The 23,251-nt window shown below is 54.2% G+C and overlaps 9 protein-coding genes across 9 annotated transcripts; 5 read left to right on the top strand and 4 right to left on the bottom strand.

Moving 5' to 3' along the window:
* Positions 1–1,269: 1,269 nt before the first annotated feature.
* On the top strand, positions 1,270–3,652 carry SMAC4_00485 (uncharacterized protein; the record flags this gene model as incomplete). Its single annotated transcript, XM_003351889.1, has 2 exons — positions 1,270–1,683; positions 1,751–3,652. 2 exons carry the CDS (start codon positions 1,270–1,272, stop codon positions 3,650–3,652), a joined length of 2,316 nt encoding a protein of 771 aa, XP_003351937.1.
* A 63-nt stretch (positions 3,653–3,715) lies between these two features.
* Positions 3,716–5,663, bottom strand: SMAC4_00484 (uncharacterized protein). The gene is made up of 2 exons (XM_003351888.2): positions 4,014–5,663; positions 3,716–3,954 (listed from the first exon to the last, which is right to left on the bottom strand). The coding sequence occupies exons 1-2, from the start codon at positions 5,449–5,451 to the stop codon at positions 3,869–3,871; spliced, it is 1,524 nt and encodes a 507-aa protein (XP_003351936.1). The 5' UTR covers positions 5,452–5,663; the 3' UTR covers positions 3,716–3,868.
* Positions 5,664–5,825: 162 nt separating this feature from the next.
* Positions 5,826–7,022, top strand: SMAC4_00483 (uncharacterized protein). Its single transcript, XM_003351887.2, has 4 exons — positions 5,826–5,979; positions 6,086–6,111; positions 6,174–6,302; positions 6,373–7,022. Exons 1-4 carry the CDS (start codon positions 5,931–5,933, stop codon positions 6,886–6,888), a joined length of 720 nt encoding a protein of 239 aa, XP_003351935.1. The 5' UTR covers positions 5,826–5,930; the 3' UTR covers positions 6,889–7,022.
* Positions 7,023–7,119: 97 nt separating this feature from the next.
* Positions 7,120–10,073, bottom strand: SMAC4_00482 (uncharacterized protein). The gene is made up of 3 exons (XM_003351886.3): positions 9,859–10,073; positions 8,322–9,790; positions 7,120–8,266 (listed from the first exon to the last, which is right to left on the bottom strand). The coding sequence occupies exons 1-3, from the start codon at positions 10,043–10,045 to the stop codon at positions 7,211–7,213; spliced, it is 2,712 nt and encodes a 903-aa protein (XP_003351934.2). The 5' UTR covers positions 10,046–10,073; the 3' UTR covers positions 7,120–7,210.
* A 1,365-nt stretch (positions 10,074–11,438) lies between these two features.
* On the top strand, positions 11,439–13,005 carry SMAC4_00481 (uncharacterized protein; the record flags this gene model as incomplete). Its single annotated transcript, XM_003351885.2, has 6 exons — positions 11,439–11,895; positions 11,969–12,155; positions 12,210–12,349; positions 12,407–12,587; positions 12,648–12,797; positions 12,863–13,005. Exons 1-6 carry the CDS (start codon positions 11,812–11,814, stop codon positions 13,003–13,005), a joined length of 885 nt encoding a protein of 294 aa, XP_003351933.2. The 5' UTR covers positions 11,439–11,811.
* A 726-nt stretch (positions 13,006–13,731) lies between these two features.
* On the top strand, positions 13,732–14,843 carry SMAC4_00480 (uncharacterized protein; the record flags this gene model as incomplete). The annotated part of the gene is made up of 3 exons (XM_003351884.2): positions 13,732–13,761; positions 13,856–14,022; positions 14,149–14,843. 3 exons carry the CDS (start codon positions 13,732–13,734, stop codon positions 14,315–14,317), a joined length of 366 nt encoding a protein of 121 aa, XP_003351932.1. The 3' UTR covers positions 14,318–14,843.
* A 1,450-nt stretch (positions 14,844–16,293) lies between these two features.
* SMAC4_00479 (uncharacterized protein) lies at positions 16,294–19,307 on the top strand. Its single transcript, XM_003351883.2, has 2 exons — positions 16,294–18,521; positions 18,601–19,307. Exons 1-2 carry the CDS (start codon positions 16,554–16,556, stop codon positions 18,916–18,918), a joined length of 2,286 nt encoding a protein of 761 aa, XP_003351931.1. The 5' UTR covers positions 16,294–16,553; the 3' UTR covers positions 18,919–19,307.
* A 92-nt stretch (positions 19,308–19,399) lies between these two features.
* Positions 19,400–21,078, bottom strand: SMAC4_00478 (uncharacterized protein). Its single transcript, XM_003351882.2, has 2 exons — positions 20,810–21,078; positions 19,400–20,732 (listed from the first exon to the last, which is right to left on the bottom strand). Exons 1-2 carry the CDS (start codon positions 20,844–20,846, stop codon positions 19,750–19,752), a joined length of 1,020 nt encoding a protein of 339 aa, XP_003351930.2. The 5' UTR covers positions 20,847–21,078; the 3' UTR covers positions 19,400–19,749.
* A 314-nt stretch (positions 21,079–21,392) lies between these two features.
* On the bottom strand, positions 21,393–23,218 carry SMAC4_00477 (uncharacterized protein). The gene is made up of 2 exons (XM_003351881.2): positions 23,171–23,218; positions 21,393–23,117 (listed from the first exon to the last, which is right to left on the bottom strand). The coding sequence occupies exon 2, from the start codon at positions 22,874–22,876 to the stop codon at positions 21,563–21,565; it is 1,314 nt and encodes a 437-aa protein (XP_003351929.1). The 5' UTR covers positions 22,877–23,117; positions 23,171–23,218; the 3' UTR covers positions 21,393–21,562.
* Positions 23,219–23,251: the final 33 nt, after the last annotated feature.

Raw genomic sequence — 23,251 nt, 5'->3', positions numbered from 1 at the left:
GGAGGCTTCGTGATAACTCTCGAGGGATCCTTTTAACAACTGTCTGCGCTCCTGGTACAGCTCTCAGATGAACCGTTAAGGGCGTGTATATTAAGGCAGTAGCACAGTGACAGATGCCTTTTTTTGGTGGCCGAAACGCCTTAGGTTAGGGATAAAAGAGCTTCTCTTACTGCACTAATGCCGGAACGAACACGGCCTGATCGAGGTGAAGCTCAGTCACTCTGATATAAAACCATTGTTAGGTCACAAAGAATTCGGACAAGGCCTTCCACTCCAATGACCTGAGGAGCAGACAGAAGAAAAGTAATATGACTGAAGGATCGGGAAAATGGCAGAAAATGCTGGAGCATTAACGAGAATCGCCAGTTTCCTATATAAGATAGAAGAACAGAACAATCGGCGAAGAATGGAAACAGGAGTTAGGAATTAGAGAGAACTGTCTCCAACGTCATGGAATGGAACATATGAAAGTGAACGCCCTCATCGTATCTCAACGGCTCAAGGTTCAGACTTCTTGCAAGAGCCAACATCAGACCGAAAACGGAAAGTGATTCCTTGACCTTGTCCAACGAGAGAAGAACTGGCGTTTGAAATGGAAGCAGGCAGAAATCCAGAGCCGCTTGGAGTTGTCGCCTCCAGATGGGGTACGCATTCAACTCTCCCAAACTCCACTGCATCCGAAATGTCTGGCTGTAATCGACAACGTCATCCGTCCTAAGGGTGGCTGCCGTCCTGTCGTTCTTGTGATGTTGTTTGCATCTGATCTTCGGATTTGGAAGTTGGAACCGCGAAAGAATATGGCGTACGAGTACCCGTCATGTCGCGTCGAAGATAACCAACGAGCATTAACGATAACAGGTATGTATATGATGAGGTTTGCGAGAAATTCAGGCGAATATGGATCGAGTTGGCTTTTGAGTGAAGACAAGACGTCGTCGTTGTTGACCGGAGAATCTGATCTGATTGGTGGCCCTAAAAGGCAGCCGCTTTCAGGGGCTCGTTCTTGGCGCCGTCAACGCAACTGTGGGGGGCTCAAGCGGGAGTTAGCGGATCCCGCAGGGATGTTAAGTGCATTGGACGCGCTAAAGCTTCCCAGACGCGTCTTGCATGCCTGACTTCCTTCCTCTTCCATCTTCAACTTTGCACTCTATCTCGAAAAGTACAACATAGAGTACAGGGACCACCAAACTCATCAACTCGCTTCTCTGACCTCCGACTGACCATACCGATATACAAGTTCTACGGCTACCTCCTCGACAACTTGCTACCATGCCTGCCACTCCCGGACGGCGCTCGTCCCGGGCGCAAGAGTTCGGTCTGCCGGGCGTAACCAGAGAAGATTCGGATGACGAACTAGGGACAGACGATTTGCCATGGGAATGGATTTACGATCGGGAAGAGGAAGAAGGGGAGGCCGAGGTCATACCAGCAAGCAGACCTGGATCGAGGAAACGGAAACGAACAGCATTGCCAGAACGCAAGATTATCGGCGCGCAGATGGGGGACTTCGACTGTTATGTGGGGGATACGTTGCTTCTCAAGGCCGAAGGTTCTAATGAAGCCTGGGTTGGGATTGCCTCGGAGTTCTTGGAAGATGATGGCGAGAAGTCGGCGAAATTTATGTGGTTTTCGTCAGAGAAGGAGATTCGCAATGGCCCGAAGAAGAGGACGGACTTTGTTGAGGTACGCCCCGATAACTCTCCATTCATTCGAAGGGTCCTTGAGTCAAGTTGCTAACTTTGAAGTGCAGAACGAGCTTTATATAACAGCGAGTTTCGACTTCAACGCCCTCACCACTATCAACGGCAAGGCCACTGTCCTGTCCCAAGAGGCCTTTATGAAACAGTACCCAACCGGAAAAGTCCCACGAAAATCCAAAGAGTTCGGGAAAGTCTTCACCTGCCGCCGAGGTTGCAACACGCGAACGTGTACTTACACCGACGAGTTCAAATGGGAAGACATCTACAAGGGCAAGGAGGACCTCAATGCTCTTCTCGACTTCGTCCAAAAGCGCACCAAAGCCACCCGGCGAAAACGCCAACCCAAAGCTGAATCCCCCGAACGAGAATACGGCTCCGACAACGACGATGCCGACGCCGAACCCGCCGCCAAAGTCCCTCGCACGCCCCGGAAGCTGAAAGTTCGCAGCAACGCCGCCACCCCAACCAGCCGACGCAAAGGCACCAAAGCCGCCCTTGCTGGAGGCGCCGCCGTAACACCCACCTCCCACCGCAAGATCATGATCAAGAAGCACCTCGAATTCACGCCACTGGCCACCCGCGTTCTCTCCCCCATGCACATCCAAAACTCGCCCTACCAGCTCGCTCGCACCCAACTGCACGTCGCCTCGGTCCCGACCTCCCTCCCCTGCCGCGAAGCCGAGTTCAGTCTCGTATACTCGCACCTCGAAGCGGCCATCACCGACGGCAGCGGCACCTGCATCTACATCTCCGGCACCCCCGGCACCGGCAAAACCGCCACTGTTCGCGAAGTCGTCTCGCACCTGGACGCGGCCGTGCGCGCCGACGAGCTAGATGACTTCATCTTTGTCGAAATCAACGGGATGAAGATCACGGACCCGCACCAATCCTACTCCCTGTTATGGGAAGCCCTCAAAGGCCAACGCGTCAGCCCTTCCCAGGCCTTAGACCTTTTAGAGCGCGAATTCAGCCACCCGTCCCCGCGCCGCGTGCCCTGCGTAGTGCTGATGGACGAGCTGGACCAGCTTGTCACGAAAAACCAAGGTGTCATGTACAACTTCTTCAACTGGCCCGGGCTAAGACACAGTCGGCTGATTGTGCTAGCTGTGGCCAACACGATGGATTTGCCTGAGCGCACGCTTTCCAATAAGATCAGCAGTCGGTTGGGCCTGACGAGGATCACGTTCCCGGGGTATAACCACGAGCAGCTGATGCGGATCGTGCAGAGCCGGCTGGAGGGCGTGCCGGGGGATATTGTGGACGCGGACGCGGTACAGTTTGCGGCAAGAAAAGTGGCGGCGGTGAGCGGTGACGCGAGAAGGGCGCTGGATATTTGTCGACGGGCGGTGGAGTTGGCGGAGGCGGATGCGAAGGAGGTTGCTGAAGCTGAGCCGCCAACACCAAGTAAGAAGGGAGCGGCGGAGGATAGCAGTCCGAAGAAGAAGAAGAAGGGCTCGTCGGCGGGGAGAGTCACGATTGAGACGGTAAGGAGGGCGATCAATGAGGCTACGAGTAATCCGCTGCAGCAGTACCTGAGGGGTCTCCCCTTTGCGTCGAGGTTGTTGCTTACGGCGTTGCTGCTGCGTACCCAGCGGACGGGGTTGGCGGAGAGCACGTTTGGAGATGTGCTGGAGGAGATGCAGCGGATGATCAAGCTGGCGACCGGAGGCGATAGTCGGCCGCTGAATGCTTTGATGACCACGGTTGGGGTAAGCGCGGCAGATTATGGGGATGGCATCATGGGCGGCGCGAGATCAAAACCTGACTCCAGGCAGATGCGACCGGCCGGGCTGACCATCGCCGCCGTCGACCTGACGGGAGCGGGTGTTATCAACTTGGAGGCTCACAAGGCCGAGCGGCCGAGCAAGATCAGGCTGGCTGTTGGGGATGAGGAGGTCAGGTTGGCTTTCCGTGATGACCCTGAAATCAAAGCACTGGGTGTGCTTCTCTGAATGACAGTAGTTAATGATACCCTAGATTTAGAATATGCACATGGCAAGTTGGTTCTTATTTCACTCGGCGTAACGTCAAAATGTGTTCGTTGATTAACTCGTTATCCCAGGTTGTAGTGGTCTATCCATTTATACCCCTGTGGCCTGGCCTGCTCAGCTCCACGGTGCAATTTTATAACATAACGCAACCTTCCTCTAATCGCCGTTCACGGATACTTAAAATTTCCGCTTCGCAAAGCTCGGCTTCCACTCGAGGGGATGCGACTCTGGTGTCGCGCTAAGGTCTTCACCCCAGATTTTGACTAGAGATTCCGTTAGTGACATGATAAAAAGGCTGAAGTATGATGACAGGGCAACTCACTGGTCTTGTCCGCTTCACCGCAAATCAAGCGGGCTCCAGACTTATCAAAGGTCGAGCTCATAATGCCAGACTCAGCATCCAGCGAACCAGGCTGAGCAGTCGTATCCAGAGCCTGGAAGCGATGGCCAGACTTCCAATCCCAGAAGCTCATCGAACCATTGTCGCCACCAGAAAACATGACATTCTGATCGTTCACAGATAGCGTGTTGATGATGGCGTTGTGTCCCTCAAAGTTCTGCATAAATGCGCCCTCGGGACACTTCCACTGCTTGATGCTGCCCGTGCTGCCCGTCGCAAACGTGAACTCGGCTGGATGCGTCGTCAACGCTCGCACACCCTTCTTGTGATGCGTCAAGACGCCCATCGTCTTGCCGGCTGCCAAATCCCACATGCGGACGGTCGAGTCCAAGCTGGCTGTGATAACCTGAGGATCGGCCTCCTGACAGACAAGATCCGCTACCGTGCCCGTGTGTCCAGAGAGAACGTGGATGTTGCTCCTCGTCCGCATATCCCACACACGAGCCACACCATCGCGACCGCCTGTTACCAGAACATCTAGTGTAGGATGCAGCGCAAGGGTATAGACACCGCTCAGATGGCCGTGATAATGTCGGATAACCTTGTTCGTTTCCAAATCCCAGCACTTGACCATCTTATCCTCACCGCACGAGAACAAGTATGGATGTCTCGGCGACACAGCCAACCCGCGCACCGTCGAGATATGTCCAGTGAGAGTCAACTTCAAGGCTCCCGACGCCAAGTCCCAGATCTTGATGGTGCGATCGCCCGCGCCCGACGCAAACCACTTGTTGTCCGGTTCTACCGCCAAGGCACGCACCCAACCCAGATGGCCCGAAAGAACCTTGAGGAGCTTCCAAGGCGGGTGCCAATCTGGCCTGGGCTGTGCCAACACGTCGGATCGCCGCGCCAGGCTGTTTCCTTGTGGCTCGTTTCGTTGCGCATTCGGTCTGGTTGATGACGCGCTGCCAGCGCCGGGCTTGCTGCGCGAGAGGACCAGGGCATTCGAGTTGGCGCCGCCGGCGGTGGACTTGCTCAGCGGGATGCCCTCGATGAGTTTGCGGGCGTGTTCTTCGGATTTCGAGGGAGCCTCTTCGATGGCTGGCTTGGCCTTTGTTTTGCGTGGTTTGCCGGCGGGCAACTTGGAGGCAATGGCTTCGGGAAGGGTCTGGACATCGCTGTACTCGGCGTGGAGACGGAGAGAGAGGCCGGTCTTGGTGATGTCGGGATCTTCTGACGCAAGCCCGGGGTCGAGTTTTAGCCGCTTCCTCCCGGAGGTGCTGCCAGAGGCGTCTGTGGTTGTGGTTGTGGCGGCGTAGATGAGTTTCGTTTTCCTGGCGTTCTCGCGGATCATGATCTCGAGCGGGTTGGCGTCAGTGCCAGGGCCCTTGGCGGCGCTGTTGGCAACCTCGGCCGCCATGATGAAGGAGTTCGAGATGGAATTGATTCGTCGTTCGGTTTGATGTGTTTATACTGTCGCAAAATCGGTCGGATTGGAGGATGAAAATTCGGTCGTTGGTCGTCTGATGGAGTTGGGAATCGCAGTTGTTGACTTGATGTCAAAGTTGAAGATGCAGTGATGAAAGTGGTACAGTGCCACGAGTGCCACCGGCGCGGCCTGGACGCGGCTGGGAATTTTTGCTGACGTCCTGGGTTTCAGGGAGCTTGGGCCACATTTAAGCGGTTTTAGCGTCTTGGCAGAGACAGTGAAGCTCACACGGTGTGCCTCTTTCGGACACTCACCTCATCGAAGCTCCCGGGGAAGGCATCACTTACATGACGTTCAACTCTTGCAACAACATCACCATGCCTAGCAAGTAATTCTTATACATCTGACTTGATCTATTATCTGATCTCCTTCCGGCAGATACTCAACCATTCATCCACCAAAGATTCACAATGGCAGAAGACAAGTTTGCGATTCACGCTGCCGCCCGTGACGGTAAAGGTGAGCATGGAAAGCTCCAGAACACATCAAGCTGAGCACCTCAGCTGAGGACACTCATTGAGATACCCACGAACTTGATGATCACTGACACGTTTCACATTCCCAGTATCCGTCATCGAATCTCTCCTCAATGTTAGTTAACATTAATCAAAAAAGAGATGTAATAGATAGTCACCTAACTAACACTTAACCAGGCGAACCCTAAGCTCGCCCTCCGCAAAGACGACGATGGCCGTCTCCCCATCCACTGGGCCTGTTCCTACAATCGCAAGGAAGTCGTTGAGCTCCTCGTGAACCAAAAGGGTTTCGATCCTGATGTCGAGGTTGGCATCCCCCATTCAACCCACTAGCAACCTCCGAGCCCAGACCACAAAACTGACAATATCAATGCAGGACGAAATGGGCTGGACGCCCTTCATGATCGCCGCCTCGGTCAAAGAAAGCGACGCGATAATCGACCTTCTTTTGTCACGCGGCGCCGACATCAACCAGACTAACAACCAGAACCAGACAGCTTTGCACTTCATCGCCTCCAAAAACAACATCGATCTCGCGCGCAAGCTTTTGTCCCCGGACCTCATCAAACCGGCCAAGCCCGCCTCGGTACGGGTCAAGGACAAGCGGGGGCAGTACCCCCTGCACCGCGCCGCGGCTATCGGGTCTGTGCCTATGATCAATTTGCTGCTGGAGCATAAGAGCCCGTTGAACGCGACGGATAGCGCGGGGTACACGCCGCTGCATCATGCGGTGGCGGAGGGGCATGGAGATGCGGCGGTTGCGTTGCTCAAGGCCGGTGCGGAGACGGATAAGAAGGATGTGGATGGGTGTTTGGCGTTGGATTTGGCGCCGGATAAGGATGTGAGGAGGTTTATTGAGCGGGAGGCGGAGAGGGAGGGGATTGAGCTTTGAAGGTGAGCGTGGGAATGAATGACATGATGAGGAATGTGAGCGTTGATTTTTGAGATTGGGTGCCTCGACGAAGGAAAGGGGAGCCTGAGGGAATGGTATCAAACAAAATCAATGATACCGTAAGAAAAACCACTACACGATCGGTGGACACCAATATCCAGAATATTAGTAAAAGGCACCCTCACTCACCTGTCCATGAGCTCCCTACCTCCCAGTCACTTACGGTCTTACCCACACATCAACTGATACTTCATTACCGACTGTTTTAAGTAGTCTACTGTATATGCAAGAATTACCCACCCCATCCTCTCCTCTACAACACTTATTTCATAGTCCTCTCCACCAAATCCCTATACATGTCCTTCAAGTCTGCCACATCCGCCTTCAACTCATCCACCTCCTCGCTCTTCTCGCCCAACAACTCCAACGTGGTCTCATATCTTTCATTCACCTCCGCTACTTGTCTTTCCAGCTCAGCAACCCGCTCACAGGCCTTCTTCTGGTTCTCCACCTCGCCCATCAGCGCCACGATCTCCGCCCGTGCCTCATCCCGCTGCTTGGAGATGCGCGCCAACTCCTCGCGCACCGTCACCTTCTCGCTCTCAAGCTGGCGGATCTTGGCGCTCATGCGCTCGACGAGCTGGACCGAGGGGCCCGCGGCAATGGTGGACACGGAGACCATGTCTTGCATGACGTTGTGTGGAGAGGAGGAGGAGTCGATGCTGTCGAAGCCCGTGTCGGAGCGGTGGAGCTCGCGCGGCGGGTGCTGAATTTCTGGTGCGGCACCTGCGTCTGATGGCGGGTGGATCGCAGATAGGGGAGTGACTGGAGGCATGGACTCCGTGGTGGGACTGAAGAGGGAGTTGCTTCCTGGTTGGGTGCTGCCTGAGGCGACTGATGTGCGGATGAGACCGGGCTGGCCGGAGGGACGGCGGCTGGCAATAGCTCCCACCGCGGCATCGCCGTTGCTTGATGGGGCTGACGCCTTGCGGACCTTGTTTGAGAGGCCTTGGATGCCTAGGTAGTCAGTGCTGTAGGTCCTTTGCGCTGTTGACAGTTGAGGTGATCCAGGCCTGCTGCCCTCGTTCTTCAGGAATGGGCCGCCAGGGAGACCCTCCAACCAGGATCGTGGGCGGTTTCCTTGTGTTTGGAGATCCCTTTCCCTTTCCCTTTCCTCTTTGATCACTTCCTTTTCAGCTTCCCATGCCTGCTTCTGCTTCTCGAAATCGGCTCGCGCCTGTTTCAGGGCTACTTCAGTTTCCTCTACGCGCTTCTTGAGAGAGTCGAGTTGTGACCGGTAGGATTCGACATCTTTCTGGCTGGTCACCTTGGTCTTGGCTTCCTCCAGCTCTTCCTCATTGCGTCTCGCGCGGAGGGCCTAGAGATTGTCAGTATTCTGATTTGCAAAGGCTATGACATCGGAAAGTACTCACAGCTTCACGAGCCTTTCTGCGCATATCCGACTCCCGTTGCAATGCTTCATCTCGCTCCTTCTCAAGGTTAACAATTCTAGAACGAAGGGTGGTTTCGATCCCTTGCCAATTCTCGCTTGCAATCGAGTATTGACTTTGCAGGGTTTCCACCTGTCTAAGCAACTTGGCTTGGGAGTCTCCCGTTACGCCCGAGGACGCCTCTTCAGCACGGGTCCGCATGGCTTCCAGCTTACTTTCCATCACCTGGACTTCGGCCTTCAGCTCCAACTCGAGAGCCTTCGCCTTTTCGCTGGCTCTTTCGGCTTCTTTTCGGAGTTCATCGGCTTGCGCCTTGGCACGGTCGGTCGCCAAGTTCTTCTCGATCTTGAGAGCTTCCACGGATTCCTCCAATTCTGCTATCCGCCGCTGATCCTGTTCCCTGGCCTTGTCGTTGACCTTGGCCGACATGGCATCCGCCTGTTCAGTAGCCTTTTGAAGCTGTGATCGTAGTTCAGCAATGATAGCATCCTTGGACTTGACTTCCGTTCGCAAGTTGTTGAGCTCCCGTTGTGACTGGTCCAACCGTCTCTGGAGCTCATTTTGGCTCTTTTCGAGTTCGTCTGAGTGTCGAGCACGCTTGCGCAAGTTCTCTATTTCCCTGTCGGCCTTTTCTTTGGCCGCCCTGAGGTTGCCAATCTCCTTTTCATCGTCGGCTTGTTTCTTTCGCAAGTTCTTCAAGATTGTCCGCAGTTTCTGTTCGTTACTGGCGAGGTTCTTCCCTTCTTCCATCAGCTGGGCTATTTGTTGATCTTTCTCCGCGAGCTTCTTTTCGGCACTTCCGGCGGGCGCAGACAAAGCCTCCTTGCGCGCCGCTGCAGATGCCTCCCTTGCAAGATACTGTAGCTTAGCCTCCAAAGCATCGATTCGCTCTATATAGGCGTGGATCTCGTCTTGGTTTTGCGGTCGCGCATCGTCCGATTTCGTTTCCTGACCATTGGGTTGTTCCTTCTCAGTGACCTCGACGCTCTGTTTGGGTTCGGTCTCGGCGACTATCTCGGCAGGCGCCTCCAACTTGGCTTCGGTCTTCGGTGTTTCAACATCAGTGATGTTTTCTAGATGTGGCTGATCCGTCGAGGCCCTCGCACTGTCGGTTGTTTTAGAAACTGGCTGTGATTCCACCTCTTTGGTTCTGTCCACCGAGCCCCCTGATTCCACTGGTGGCTCTTGTGTTGTATCTTGCGATTTCCTGGGTGTGTCTAAGGATGCGCGCGGCGATGCGACGGCCTTTGGGCTGTCCTTGGCTGTGATATTCGGCCTATCCACGCTGTCGGTCGAGGCTCGGCTTGGCGCATCCAAACTCTGGCGTGGGCTCGCTTGTGTAGAGGATGACGTTCGATCGATGTTCTTGCCGGCAGCCTTAGCGGCCATGGCCCTGGCCAACCGCTCTTGGAGGCGATCATTGGTACGTGTTGAGGCTGTCCTTGAAGGCGCTGTAAGTCGCAAGTGTTAGCTATACATTTTCGGTAAAGGGGACAAGTCTGGGTTGAAAACATCATACTTGGGCTGGCCTTCGCCGGGGATGCTGCTGGCGGAGGAGTTGCCGCTGGTTTGGACTCCTTGCTCTGCTGGGCAGCATCATCATAGTCGTCGGCGAGAATGGTGTCTAGTTTGGCCTCGACTCCAGCGACAGCCTGCGATAGGAACGAGCCCCATCTTGACGAGGCTTGTTTAGCGGGTGATGCCATGTGATGGTGTGGCCATCCAATGATGGCAGGTCAAGGAAGGTGTCTGGAGTTGGTCAGGTACCGGTGGTTGGCTGTCACATGGATCCGTCGTTGCCGTGGTCGTCGTTCAGGAATTGTTGACTTGGTGAACAAATGGTTTCGGATTCACTCGACGCGATTGTCGTGGTTGGCGCTAGGCTCGATGGTCTGTGTATCCGCAATGGTCCCGTCCGTCTCGTCGTGGTCAATGTCTCCCGGAATCTCGAGGATGTTGTTGCCTACGTCGGAGGATGCGCCGAGTTCTTGGCATCCCCAACGCGCTCGGCGGTTATGTCGTTGTCCCTGGCAGGTACCTCTTTATGGGCTTGGCTTTGTTGATATCAACAATCTTTCTTCCGGACTCCTTGTTCAAAATCTCCAGGACAGATATCTCTTCATTTCGAGATCATCGCATGACAAGCTGACAACCGACAAATGCAGAGGGGAGTTGGTTGTAGCAGGTGCCACCTCCACTAAAGCCACTGTGGCATGCTGTATCTGCTCGCTGTAAGCTCGAGCTGTACACCAGACCCGACGTTGTGTAACTTCCACTTTGGCAGTTTGGCTGTACTTGCGACATGCACGGGCCATCCGGATCCGGGCCGAGCGGGGCCGTTGCCGGGACGGAGCAGAAGCTCTACCGAGGTGGGGACTTACGTTGGGTCCCGCTTTTGAGGTTTCCGCTTTTTCCAGGCACATGTGACAGGAACCATCTTCCGGTGTCTTCCCTGCTCTTGTTTTGGTTTTACCTTGTCAGTCGATGATCAACACAATGATCACTTGGCTGCCAGAGAATCGAAGTTGTGCTGGTTTTTCTCTTGACTGTCATCGAAAATGCTGGATATAGATTCCGTCACGGGTCGAGGCATCATGCCCTTCTTATCGTCCAGCGTCGACGCTTACGAACGGTGCAAGTAAAGCCTTCCTGCTTTTGCTTTGGCAGAGTGCTGGTGACAATGTTGCGCCAGGGCGAACACTGATCCAGGATCCTCGTCCGGACTGTTTTTTGAAATCAAAACTACGCTCGGTTGCCGGGTTGCGCGAACTGCCCAACGTCAACGTTTTGGTGGATCTAGTTGTCACCAAGAACTTCCAGCTTTCGATCGATCTTGTCGAATGTTGTTGGGTTGCTTCCATGTTTTATGGGCTTGGTATAGCTATCCCAGCAAGCCTCCTCACCTTTTATAATTTCAAGTGCAATATCGTCATGCTCGAGCTGCTGTTGTGAGGAAAGAGCCACCGTTCCTAGCTTGCATGGTTTGCGCTACTTTCTGTCTTGTTCGATTTTCGTACTGTTCCGAGATATCCGGGATTCTCTTGGTTTCCAATTACACCGAGCTCGAGCCGATTTTCTCTTCTGAATTCAAATATCTTGTATCTCATTGCTTGGGATTTCAACTTTCTCACTTCCAAAACAGGAACTCAGAGGCCTTCTCAGTGCCACCTCGCACATATTGTCTTGTAGACCCGAAGGTGTGGCTTACACCCTACGACCGACGAATAACACGAAAGTTACGGACATATCCAGTACACCGAGAGATCCGCTTCGACTGCAGTCCGATTCTAACACTCCACGATACCCATCTGCAAGCTTCAAGTGTCAATCTCTAATTCCCAATTCAGCCACCCAAACGGGCCAGACTACTCCTTCTGATTGGGCTTGGCACCATTCCGAAGTTCTGTGTGGTAGCAGTGCGTCTAAGCGGCTGGTGAGAAACGCTACGCTATTAGTTTAGCCACGAGCCAAAATGTCGATACTTCAGATTCCCTATCGGGAAGCCCGTGATGGCTTCTGGGGAGAGCAAACATCAACTTTGAACTGGTGTGAAGAGGTACCCTAAACCCATGTCCGAATTATACCTCCCCTTTTTGACCCACGAAACTCACCATGTATCTGACATATAGGATTATAACATCACATACTACTGTGCTGAGCTGGTTAACACATTAACCAACTTAATGTTTATGTGGCTTGGAGTCAAAGGGATACGAAATGTCCTTGAGTTCAAGCACTCGCCCATCTTTCTCCTTGCCTACCTTGGCTACATGGTGGTTGGGCTCGGCTCCATGGCGTTCCATGCGACTCTTAAGTGCAAGTGAGCTCTTGTGTGATGGTTTAGCCTCGGAAGACTAACAAGCTAATCAGATGAGATGCAACTCGCCGATGAGCTGCCCATGATCTATACCGTGTTTATCATGTGCTATGCCACATTCTCCTACAAGAGATCCCCGAGGACCCAGATTCTGATTGCCTTGGTCATGATTGGACTTGGCATCTTCATCACTGTATGTGACATAACCATTCGCTCTCTGAGTGAGGCCAGAACTAACGCAAACTCCTAGGTTTACTATCTTTATGCCAAAAACCCAGTGTTTCACCAAGTGGCATTTGCCCTTATCACTGCCACCACCGTTTTCCGCGGCTTCTATGTTATGGAGTATCAGTTGAGGCCGCAACTGAGGGAGAGAAACCCTACCCACTGCAGTCGGCTCATGCGTGAGATGTGGACGTTGGCCTTGGTTTGTAAGTCAGCCCTGTTTTGCCAACTCAGAAGGACACACGCTAACAAACGGGACAAAATAGCTATCATCACCTTTGTTGGTGGTTTTTTCATCTGGAATATGGACAACATCTTCTGCAAACATCTCACCACCGCGAAGAACCAGCTACAGCTCCCCTGGTCGATTGTACTTGAAGGTCATGGATGGTGGCACATTCTTACTGGCCTAGGTGGTAAGTGCATTCCAACAGTCCTTAGTATCATGGTAATTCGTTGACTGACATTCACACCCATATAGCATACGAAATGATTCTCTGGCGCATCTGGCTTGTTCGTTGCCTTGCTGGTGAGGAAGAGAAGTTCATGCTTGACTGGAGGCCTTGGAGCTCCATTCCCCAAGTCGTTCCCAGGACTCAAAAGGGCGCAACTAAGAGCAGCTGAAGATACCCAGAAGAGGACGGGTGTAGTCAACTAATAGACTAATGGCCGACGTGGAGAGGATGTGCAGATGAAGGTTGGGCCATCTTGTTGGCAGGATGATGCTACCTGGCACGGAGGCGGAGCCCTCCTGGTAAACCGATGACGGTGACCTTTCTCGAGGGCAGATTATCCAATGGCCAGGAAGCACTTCGCACTGAAGACTCCAAGTCGCTATCAACATAATTGCCGAAAAGGGGGGTATCGGTGCAGTGGTTCGTATCGCGGTACTGCTGTATGGTTGTTGAAAAGCAACTACGACCCCAAAGGCGATGTCTCGACTATAGAAGCGGCGCAGGAATGTCGCCGAAGGAAACAAGTCCATTAAAAGAGGAATGGAGAAACATGAATCAGTAAGCATATATAGACAATGTAATATAAATGTTTAAGAAAAATTGTTGCATTTTATGTTGGCCCGGGAAGAAAGACGATCGGACCCAAAGCGCCTCAACCGCAGGTATGTGCGAACTTTCAACCAAATACTGTGCATCTCCAGCGCACCACCACCAAAGGTCGCCGCCGCCAGCGTTTCCACCACAGAACAGCTTCCCGCTGTCTCTTCCCCCTTTTGGACTTTCAGATATCAAACACCAAAACAACGACGAACCAACCCAAACCGAGGATCCGATCACCGAGCCACTTTACCCTGAATACCTGCTCACCTAATTGAACAAACCACAACCCGCGATAATGTCCATTTCCAACGAAGCTCTCCAAAAGGTGAGTCGGGCACCAACCACCTGCCATCCCATCAACCTTTCTCGAGTCGCATTGGATTGTGAAGCTCTAACACCGACTTGAACGTCATCGATAGCTGGTCCGTGAGATCGAAGCCCAGTCGATCGCGGCTCAGCAACAAATCGGTCTCGTCCGCACCCAGCAGGCGTCCAAGCAGCGTGAGATGCGTCTGGCTCAGCTCACACGGAATGAGCTCGCCACGTTGCCGGAGAGCACTGCCGTGTATGAGGGTGTCGGAAAGATGTAGGTATCCCCTGTCTCTCTCTCTTGGTCCAACTGCTTTAAAAACGACCACAAATCGTCTGGGTTACCAAGCGAGGTTTTCGTTCACTTGACAAGATACTCACCGGAAACACCAAAATCCAACAGGTTCGTCTCAGTCCCCGTCCCAGCACTCAAGGACAGACTAGGCACCGAGATGAAGGAGATGGAGACCGAGGTGGAGAACCTGGGCAAGAGGTTGCACTACCTCGAGACGACAGCGAAGAACAGCATGGAGCACATTGAGAAGATGCTCAAGGGTAGCGGGCAGGCTTGAGGGGGGTCGTTGTCGTTCAAGGATTTAAGCGCGAGAGAAAGGAGGGGAGCTAGGCGAGGTCGTTTTGCTTCAAGCGCCGAATGAGCTTGGCGCCCTAGTATCAAGCGATGTCCCGGAAATAAGAAATCGTTCGGGCTCCATTCACAGCATTTCTGTTTAGGTGTCAAATGGCAGGGTTTTTATCACGTTCAGCGGTCGAAACTATTACAGCATTTTCTTCGAGTTTGGAGGTCCAGTATGAAACGGGATGGCCCGCGAACCGAACGGTATGCCGCTCGCTACGTAGGCGGCTGTGTACACATTGCGGAGTCCATCCGGGGATAGCTACTAGCAGGCGCTTAATTTCAGCAGCAGCAGCGGAAGGATGGCGGCCCAAGTCCCGGCCGAGCTCGGCAGCACGGTGCCCAAGCTCCAAGTTGCGTTGAGGTGTTGACCATTTCACGATGACAGAAACAAATTGCAATGCTAGGGGATACAGCATACAGTTGCCTATCATGACAGCATATTCAGTGTCACCGGCGCCCGCCTTACCTTGAGTTTTCGTGTGCACATGCAGACAATATATCCTTTTCCTTTTTATTGTATGGTGGCAGCTAGGTACGAATCGCCATGCCTGATTCATCACGAAAAGGCTCTGGTGGGGCCATCCATTCTTTGGTTGGTACCTAACTTAAACGGCAGCCATTTCTCCAGCAGTCGGAATGCCCTCAAACTGTTTTTCTAGCATCCACCTAACGAACGCCTCAATCCCCTTTTGCACATTGATCTCGATACATCTTACTTGAGGTAACACCCGGCTGACAGCCAAGCACAGTGTTCCTTGGAAGCAAAGCATCTGAAAGCTCACAAGCCAGGGGCACACGCTGTTGATGCCTGGCAGCCAGATATCGATCCCCCTCCTTCATTCCGCTGCCAAGAACCGGTTACTGCACGCTTCATGCATCCTGGGTACAGCCCCTCACTTAGCCCTATGCATGGCGACTTTCAGCGACGGCATTCCCGAGTTTTGGGTTCACAACAGTGGACATTTGCATTGTGAGATGGGGAATCATATTTTTCACAAGGAAAAAGACGACGAGGAAGGAAACAATCGAATTCGCCTTCAAGCCCGGAAATCAATAGCGAGCAAATATTTGGTGAGACTAAACCACGGAGCGCAAACACATACACAACATATTGATACACCCGACGCGGAAGATGGATACCAGTCACAGCAGCTCATAGTGGCAGCTCAGAGGACCCTCCAGTTAAACCCACCCTCGATCGTCAGGGTCGTTGGCGAGAGGCTCAGCTTCAGAACCCAACCACAGCCCGTGAAACCCCTCCTTTGCGGGTATCGTCGCAGACTCTTTCAGGTTTGCAACTGCGCGACTTGTTTGTCCTTCACTCGGCATTCGAGACGGAGTGGCTTTGCTTTTTGCCATAACAGAAAGCACCTGGATCTTGGGATCTTCATTGTCCACACTCCACAAACATCCACCGCCGACTCGTCCAGATCACGTTCTGAGACCTCAGCTTTTTCTCCGTCAGCACCTTGTCTATCGCTGGTCCATTTACTGGCTCACTGGCTCATCATGCCGCCTCTGGGCGCCTGCAACATGCAACCGCTAGGGTTCGTTGCTGCCCCCCTCCCCACCGGCCACCCTCCGCTTTTGGACCAACCACAGCCGGGCCACCGTGAGAAACGAGTGAGAAGGCGTGATCACCGTTGCTAGCCCCTCCAGTATCTTTGGGCCTTCTCGTCGGTTCCTTGGCTCAGCGGCTGCGTGGCACATGCCGGTTCAGCCGTCATGTTTTGACCGTGTCCAAGGGGTGTGGTCCGTCTGGGAATACCTGCTTGCCTACCAGACTGGAAGTGAGAACCCGTACACACTGTGCCGTTAACGTGTCTGGCTGGGGCCGAGCTGACCCATCCCAACCATCGTGCCTCATGGGTCCCTTGAGACCTTCCCTCCGCCTGATGCTCTCCCATGCTGCCTCCCCTGCGCTAGACCACAGAATAAGTGGTGGGTCACACCCCGCCCTCAACTAAGACCGGGCTTATATTCCTTCTGACCCCTCCGTGTGCCGCTTTTCTCTCTCGAGCCTGATCTCTTTTGCGACAACCCAGCCTGAGAGCCTTTCCTCCAGTCCTGTCTCACTATTGCCTTCTGTCAGTGTCAGTCAGTTTGGCTCCGGTCGTCTCACCCAAAAAAACAAAAACCTAGTCACCCATACTCATATAAATTTCGACAAGATGAGTCGCGCTGGAAGTCGTTATCACGACTATAGCGACGACGAGTCGCTGGCGTCCACGGGCATCGACATCCGTGTCCATCGGGCGCCGCCTCCCGGCATGGTCCGTCCCCCTCCCAGGTCGCCTTCGCCCGATCGCAACCGTGGCCCTACCTACATCCAGTCCGTATCCCGATCCGACTTTGGCGGCCCGTCCAGGGAACGTCCCTACTGGGAACAACAACGTGGTCCTTCTGTGGTCAATGAGCGCACCCTCGTGGCTACCCATACCCACCAGAGCCGCTCGCGGTCGCGCGCAGGATCGCGTGAGCGCCGCTCAACTCCCCCCGGTATGGTCATGCCAGCACCCCCTTCTCCTGCGAACAAGGCAGCACCGGTTGTAGTCCAGAACATCATCCGCCGCGGTCATCACAGCTCCTCTGAGTCCTCGTCCGACTCGGAATCCGAGTTCCATGTCCACGCCGGCTTCAGCAAGCGGGGCCGCAAGACTCACAGCCGTGCACACAGCCGTGCCAGCCGCCGGTCGTCGAGCGGCGAGAGCAACTTTGATGAAGTCCACACCAAGATTGAACTGGAGAGAATGAGGGCCGAGCTCGCGGCCGTGAGGGCTGCCAATGAAGAGAAGAAGCAAAGTCTCACTCAGGAGAAGTATCACGAAGATGAGATCGAGCTGATCAGGGCCCGGGACAAGTTGGCGGCAATCAGATTTGAGGAGGAGCGGAGCAGGTCCGCTCACGACCAAGAAAAGTCACTTCGCCTGCGTGATGCCGAGTCCAAGCTTGAGCGCCTCGAGCGTGCCGCCGAGGAAAAGCGCTTCCAGGCCGAGCACGACAGGGATGTCGACTACCACCAGACCAAGCTCCAGCTCGAGCTGATCCGGCGCAAGGACGACGAGGACCGCCAGCAGGGCCATATCAAGGAACAGCAATCGCTCCACGAAGCCAAGTTCCAGCTGGACCTCATCCGACGCAAGGAGGAGGAGCGCCGCATGCAAGAGCAGCACGAGGAGCACGATAAGCTCTACGAAGCCAAGGTGCATCTTGATCTCATGAGGCGCAAGGAGGAAGAGGAGCGCCAGCGCGACAAGTACAAGGAACACGACGAGCTGGTGCACTCCAAGTTCCAGCTTGACCTCGTTAAGCGCAAAGAGGAAGAGGCGCGCCACATGGAAGAGGAGAAGAGAAAGGAGGCGACCTACGAGAAGCAGCAGCAGCTCGCGCAAGCTAAGTACGAGCTCGACATGATCAAGCGGCGCGAGGAAGAGCGCCGCCGCGAGGAAGAAGAGCACCGCCGCGAGATGGAGTACGAGAAGCAGCACCAGCTGCACGAGGCCAAGTTCCACCTGGACATGATCCGGCGGCAGGAGGAGGAGCGGCGCCGGGCCGCGGCCCGCGAGGAGGAAGAAAAGCTCCTCCGCGCCAAGGAGAAGCTTGAGCGGCTGGAGCGCGAGGAGGCCGAGGAGCGCAAGCAGAAGAAGCTCCAGGAGGAGATCGAGCTGCGCAAGGCCAAGGAGGAGCTCGATCGCATCCGCAAGGAGAAGGAGAAGAAGGAAGAAGAGGAGCGCCTGCGTCGCGAGTACGAGCTCAAGCGGCTTGAGGAGGAGAGGAAGGCCGAAGAGGAACGCAAGCGTAAGCAGGCGGAGGAGGAGGCGGCCGTGGCCCGCTGGAAGGCCAAGGAGGCCGAGCGCCTGGCCAAGGAGAAGGAGGAGAAGGAGCGGATGGAGAAGGAGTACCAGCGCCGTCTGCAGGAGGATCTGATCAACTCTGGTCTGGACGAGAAGGCCATCGCGGCCATCCTCAAGAAGGAGAAGATCAAGAAGGGCAAGAAGGGCAGCGATAGCGACAGCGACAGCGAGAGGGAGGAGAGGAAGCAAGGGCAGATTGCCCGTCCCACCTACACTCGCATGTCGCTGCGCCATCTTGACGTTGAGACCCTTTACCACTTTAAGATCGATTTCGAATATGATGCTGTACGTATACCCCCACCCCCCTTTCTCCTTTTTATTCCCCTCCCCCCTTTTTCCCTGCAAATCGCTAACCCCCCAACAGGAACCAGGCTACGTCCTAATCAAGCGCTGGGTGCCCGAATGGGAGCAACAGCAACTGTGGGACCACACGCGTCAGATCCGCACCGTCGTCACCAAGGAGGTATCTGAGACGCTGGTCATCAAGGACAAGCGCGACAAGCACCGCGATCGCTCGCACTCGCGCCATCACAGCCACAGCCACTCGAGCAGCAGCCACCATCGCCACAGCAGCCACCTTGACGACGACCAGTTTGAGTTTGTGCGCAAGAAGAGCAGCACGAGACATCGCAGCAAGAGTCCCAGTTTGTTGATGTATTTGGCTGGTGGTAGGCCTTCATGAGGAGGAGGAGCCGAGGAGGAGGGATATGCGAGATGAGAGAGGGATGATGTTATGAATCTTTGGATGGGTGGATGACATGGATGGGAAATGATTTGGATTTGTTTCTTTCTCGTTTTTGGATATCATGAAATGAATGCATCGCTTACTTTTTCTTCTTTCTTTTCTGGCTGATGGCGAAGGCTGTCTGGGTAGTGACACAGACATCCATCATCATCAAATCACTGCTTTTGTTGGGTTTTCCTCTCGATACAGATACCCTTTACTCCTAGGTTAGAAGGATTGGATGAGCTCCAGAAACACACGCTGAGCTGAGGGAAACGAAATTATTTACATTCACACCATCTCATCTCACGATAGGAGAAAATATGACTTCATATTTATCACTGAGAGTTTTGCGTCCTCTATAATTCTGAGAGGTTGAATGACATTTCCTCGACCCATGACCTAAAATGCCATAACCTCGTCTCGTCTCATATCTTACACAAAGTCTTTGTTGATCGCTAATTGTACATGTCGTTAATCGCTGAGCAGAGGGATATCTATAATGGTGGTGATACAAACCGATGACCCCAACAACCACAAAACACCATTCATGATGAATAACCAAATTGCGTAACCATACCCATACCTACCGCCTGCAGTAAACTTTTTCCTTTTCCCACTCCGGCATGGACACGCTCATGGTCCCAATTCCCAGACTTTTCTGCCTGCGACTTTCTCCTCAGCTGCTTCTTTTTCTGACATCGAAAATCGCACCGCATACCTACCCAGGTGATCAACACCTTTCCCTCCTTCACTTCACCACTTCACCACTTCTCATCTCTTCCGCTCTCAAAGCTTAACCTCTTCCGGCCCTCCCTTCTTCCACGCCCCCTCCGCCCGTCTAATCAGCTCCTCATAAAGCGTCCACGCCAGTGCCGAGCTCATCGCCTTCCTGCTCATCCTGAGCGCCAGCCCATCCATCATGCTCCGCACACCCTCCTCTGCAAGCATCTTTTTCGACGCCTGCACCATATTCCTGTACTTCTTCGGCTGCAGCTGGATCCTTGTTTTGACCGCATCAAACGGGTTCGAAATGATCGAGCAAATGACTGCCGAGAAGACGCCCGAGGCGAAGTTGATCGAGGCGGCGCGGGATTGCGTCATGCGCCCTTCTCCTTGTGAAGATAGTTGTGGTTGAGGGAATACGTTGCTGAGGTATCGTTTTGACTGTTCGTAAAATAACACGTAAAGACCGGCGTATGGGGCGTCGCGAATAGCCGTTGCGCCGAAACCTGCAAAGAAACCGCGCGCTCCTTCTGTTCGCGCAATATCTCGGGCTGCGCCAGCTAGGGAGGTGTACTTGTAAAACGAGCTTTCGTATCGGACTTTGAGGACGGTGAGCGGCATGAGGATGAATCCCGCAAAGGAGCGGGCGACGGCGCCCGCGAGGAGGTTGCCTGTGTTAGAGAGCTTGGGGAGTGAGGAGGATGTTTGGTTTGTAACGTTTGGGGTGATGATTCCGGAGGCGGCGGCTATGGTCGGCGCGACGGCGGTGGCGGCTGCGAGCGAGGGAAGGTGGCGCGCGGCATTCTCGCGGATGGTGTTGAGGGTTGTGAAGTAGATGGCGGAGCCGAAGCCGGTGCGCAGGGCCGAGGGCAGGGTGCCGCGCCAGAGAGAAGGGAGGAGGCCCTGTGGGGAGGAGCGCAGCTCGGCGAGGGCGGCGCGGAGAGAGTGTTTGCCGGATTGCTGGACGCGGGTCTTGAGGAGATCGATCGGTTGTAGGAGAATGGCGGAGAGGACGCCGGAACCGAGGCCGGCTACGAAGTGGAAGGCTGTCGAGGAAGAGTTGGTTAGCGGAGAGCCCTTAAGGGTGTCGCAATAATTGCGATAGCGGAGCCGGGGGACGTACTGGACTTCGTGCCCTTTTTACGGGAACCATCGGACATGGTTGCGCAATGCTTCGCTGGCGAGCTTGGTGCTCTCCTTTGCTCGGTGGTCGAGAAGATGGAAGAGAGGGTTTAAGCGTGGCGCAAACCGACCATGACCGTAGGTATGATTGTTCCGCTGGGGAAGAAGGAAGAGGAGGATGGAAAACAAAATCAAGCTAAAGACAAAGGAACATCGTGACTGCGCTTCTGTCGATTGGAAGGTGGACTAGGTATTTGCCGCGGTTGTGGAGAGAAGAAGCGACGGGGAAGGTTGCTGTTGCCCGGAACGGCAGGGACAAGGAACTATGACGGCATTAGTCACCGAATTATTTTTTTTCGGGACTGCCCCGCCGTTCGGGGATCGACTCCACCCTGCCGCTGCGGGGCCGCTAAAAGACTCCACCATGAGTCCGAACAGGCCGGGGCCCCGGAAGCGGCTTCAGGTTAGGTCCACTTTCGACATCTCCTGGGAAGATAGATCGTTTTGATGAGAACTTCTGTTTGAATGGGGATAAACCACGGCTCCAAAGGGGAAAAGCAATGGTGGACAAGGAATAAGTTCCACTGAAGCTCCAATTCTGTGCCGGGTATATACATCGGACAACATCTTGCTGGCTGGAGGGCCCTGAACACCGAATTCTGATTAGTTGTATTAGGTCTAAATATCGTTGCCGAAAGGCTTTAGTTCGCTTCAGTTGTAACTGGTAGATTGGGCGTTCATCCAGTCCTACTTTTTACTTCTTCTGATCGCCAACAATCGACTCCAGCCTCCCAGCCAGAGCCCGATGTCTCTTCACAACCTCCACCCACTCTTCCTCCGCTTCCGGCCCCAGATCTAGACTAGCCAAAAACAGCCCAAAGTCACCTCCCAGCCTTCCCAAGCTGCCGGCACAGTAGAGTACCTGCGTCAGCAGACTATCCCTCGACGCCTGGTCCTTCACCGTTGGCAGATACAGTCTCAGTGTCTCCAACAACATATCCACCAAATGCAGCGGAAACGTCGCCAACGCAGCCGGCATCGGTTCCAGCGCATCTTCTTGCTTTGACGGATCATCAGAACCCTCCTTTCCATTCCCCGTTGGGGCAGCAGGAGGGAATATGCTCCTAAACATGCTCACAATCGCGAAACTCTGCTCACGGAAGATCTCAATGTAGCGTTTGAGATACCGCTCCGTTTGCTGACCGCCGGACCACGCGTTCCCACTCCCAATCGCTTTTTGCCTTGCCTTTTCTTGGTCTGCCAAGTCGCGTAACGGTTCCAGAGCGTCGAGCATGTTCACCAGCGTCGTTAGTCGGCAGACTAGGAAGAGGGCGCCGAGCACCCGTTCCTGGGAGTCGTGTCCCTTGCTTGTGCCGGCGGCTTCCAGGTCCGGCAAGACGCGACGCAGCCAACTGATTGTGCGTAACGAAGCAGCCAGTTTGAGACCTGGGGACTTGAGACTTTGGATGAGGTTGGCGGCCATGGTGCGCATAGCTTCGTCGGCCTGGGCGGCGATGGAGGTGACGAGGGGTGAGTCTGGGTAAAGGGAGTGGAGACGGCGAATGTGGCCATTCAGATCGAGGGCAGATGAGTAGTTGACGGGAGCGGTGGAGATGGCTGTCGAGAGAAGGTTGGGCAGCTCCAGCACGTCGACGAGCCGCTCAACATTTCGAGAGAGCAAAAGCGCCTTCTTGCGTCGGAGAAGGACATCACTTTCGCTGGATTTACTGTAGTTGGTCGAAAAGCGGACGGCTTCATGATCGAGCTTGGGGATGGAATGTCGTAGGTCGGCGGTGCTAGCGGCTAGGGCAGGTAGGCTGGTTCGGAGGGTGGAGTGGTGGGTTGCTGATTCGATGACTTGCTTGTGAGACTTTTTGGAAAGAGACTGGATGGAGAGGAGGAGGCCGTGTGATGTCTGGGCGAGTGCTTGTGGCTCGGTTGTCTCCAGGGCTGTGAGGGGTTGTGATGAGAGACTGGTTAGATACTCGAGGGAGCTTGGATCGGGTGCCGGCCTCGAGGATGGATCCCCTGAGGAAGGGGACAGCAGGTCGTAAAGGAGATCTGCCATTTTCACTTGGCAATAATCCTAAAGGATGACTCGGCGAAAGTATCAAGAGATTGATCCTCCAGCCCAAACTTAATGACAGCCGTTGGGCCTCTCTACTACCTCAGCTCGCTGCACGCGTCAACTCTCAGGAGGTTGCCCACTCGGTTGAGGACCCACCACTTGAGGATAACCAAAAGGGTCAGGGTGAAGCTAAGAATCGCAATGAGATATCAGTCTCAAGAAGCTCTTGTTATCAAAAGTTCTAACATGACATTGTTAGTTACTTTTGCTTTTAATTGAGATTCGGGATATTACCTGATGAGGGGAGATTGTGTGGATAACATTCAGCTTCCTTCCAGGCTGGAGATAGTTGTTTGGTGTTCTCTAGAAGGGAAG

This window comes from Sordaria macrospora, chromosome 1 (genome assembly GCF_033870435.1).
Source record: "Sordaria macrospora chromosome 1, complete sequence".
Classification (NCBI taxonomy): Eukaryota; Fungi; Ascomycota; class Sordariomycetes; order Sordariales; family Sordariaceae; genus Sordaria; species Sordaria macrospora.
The sequence above is the reverse complement of the archived record's forward strand: the minus strand, read 5'-3'. Positions and strand labels throughout refer to the sequence as shown.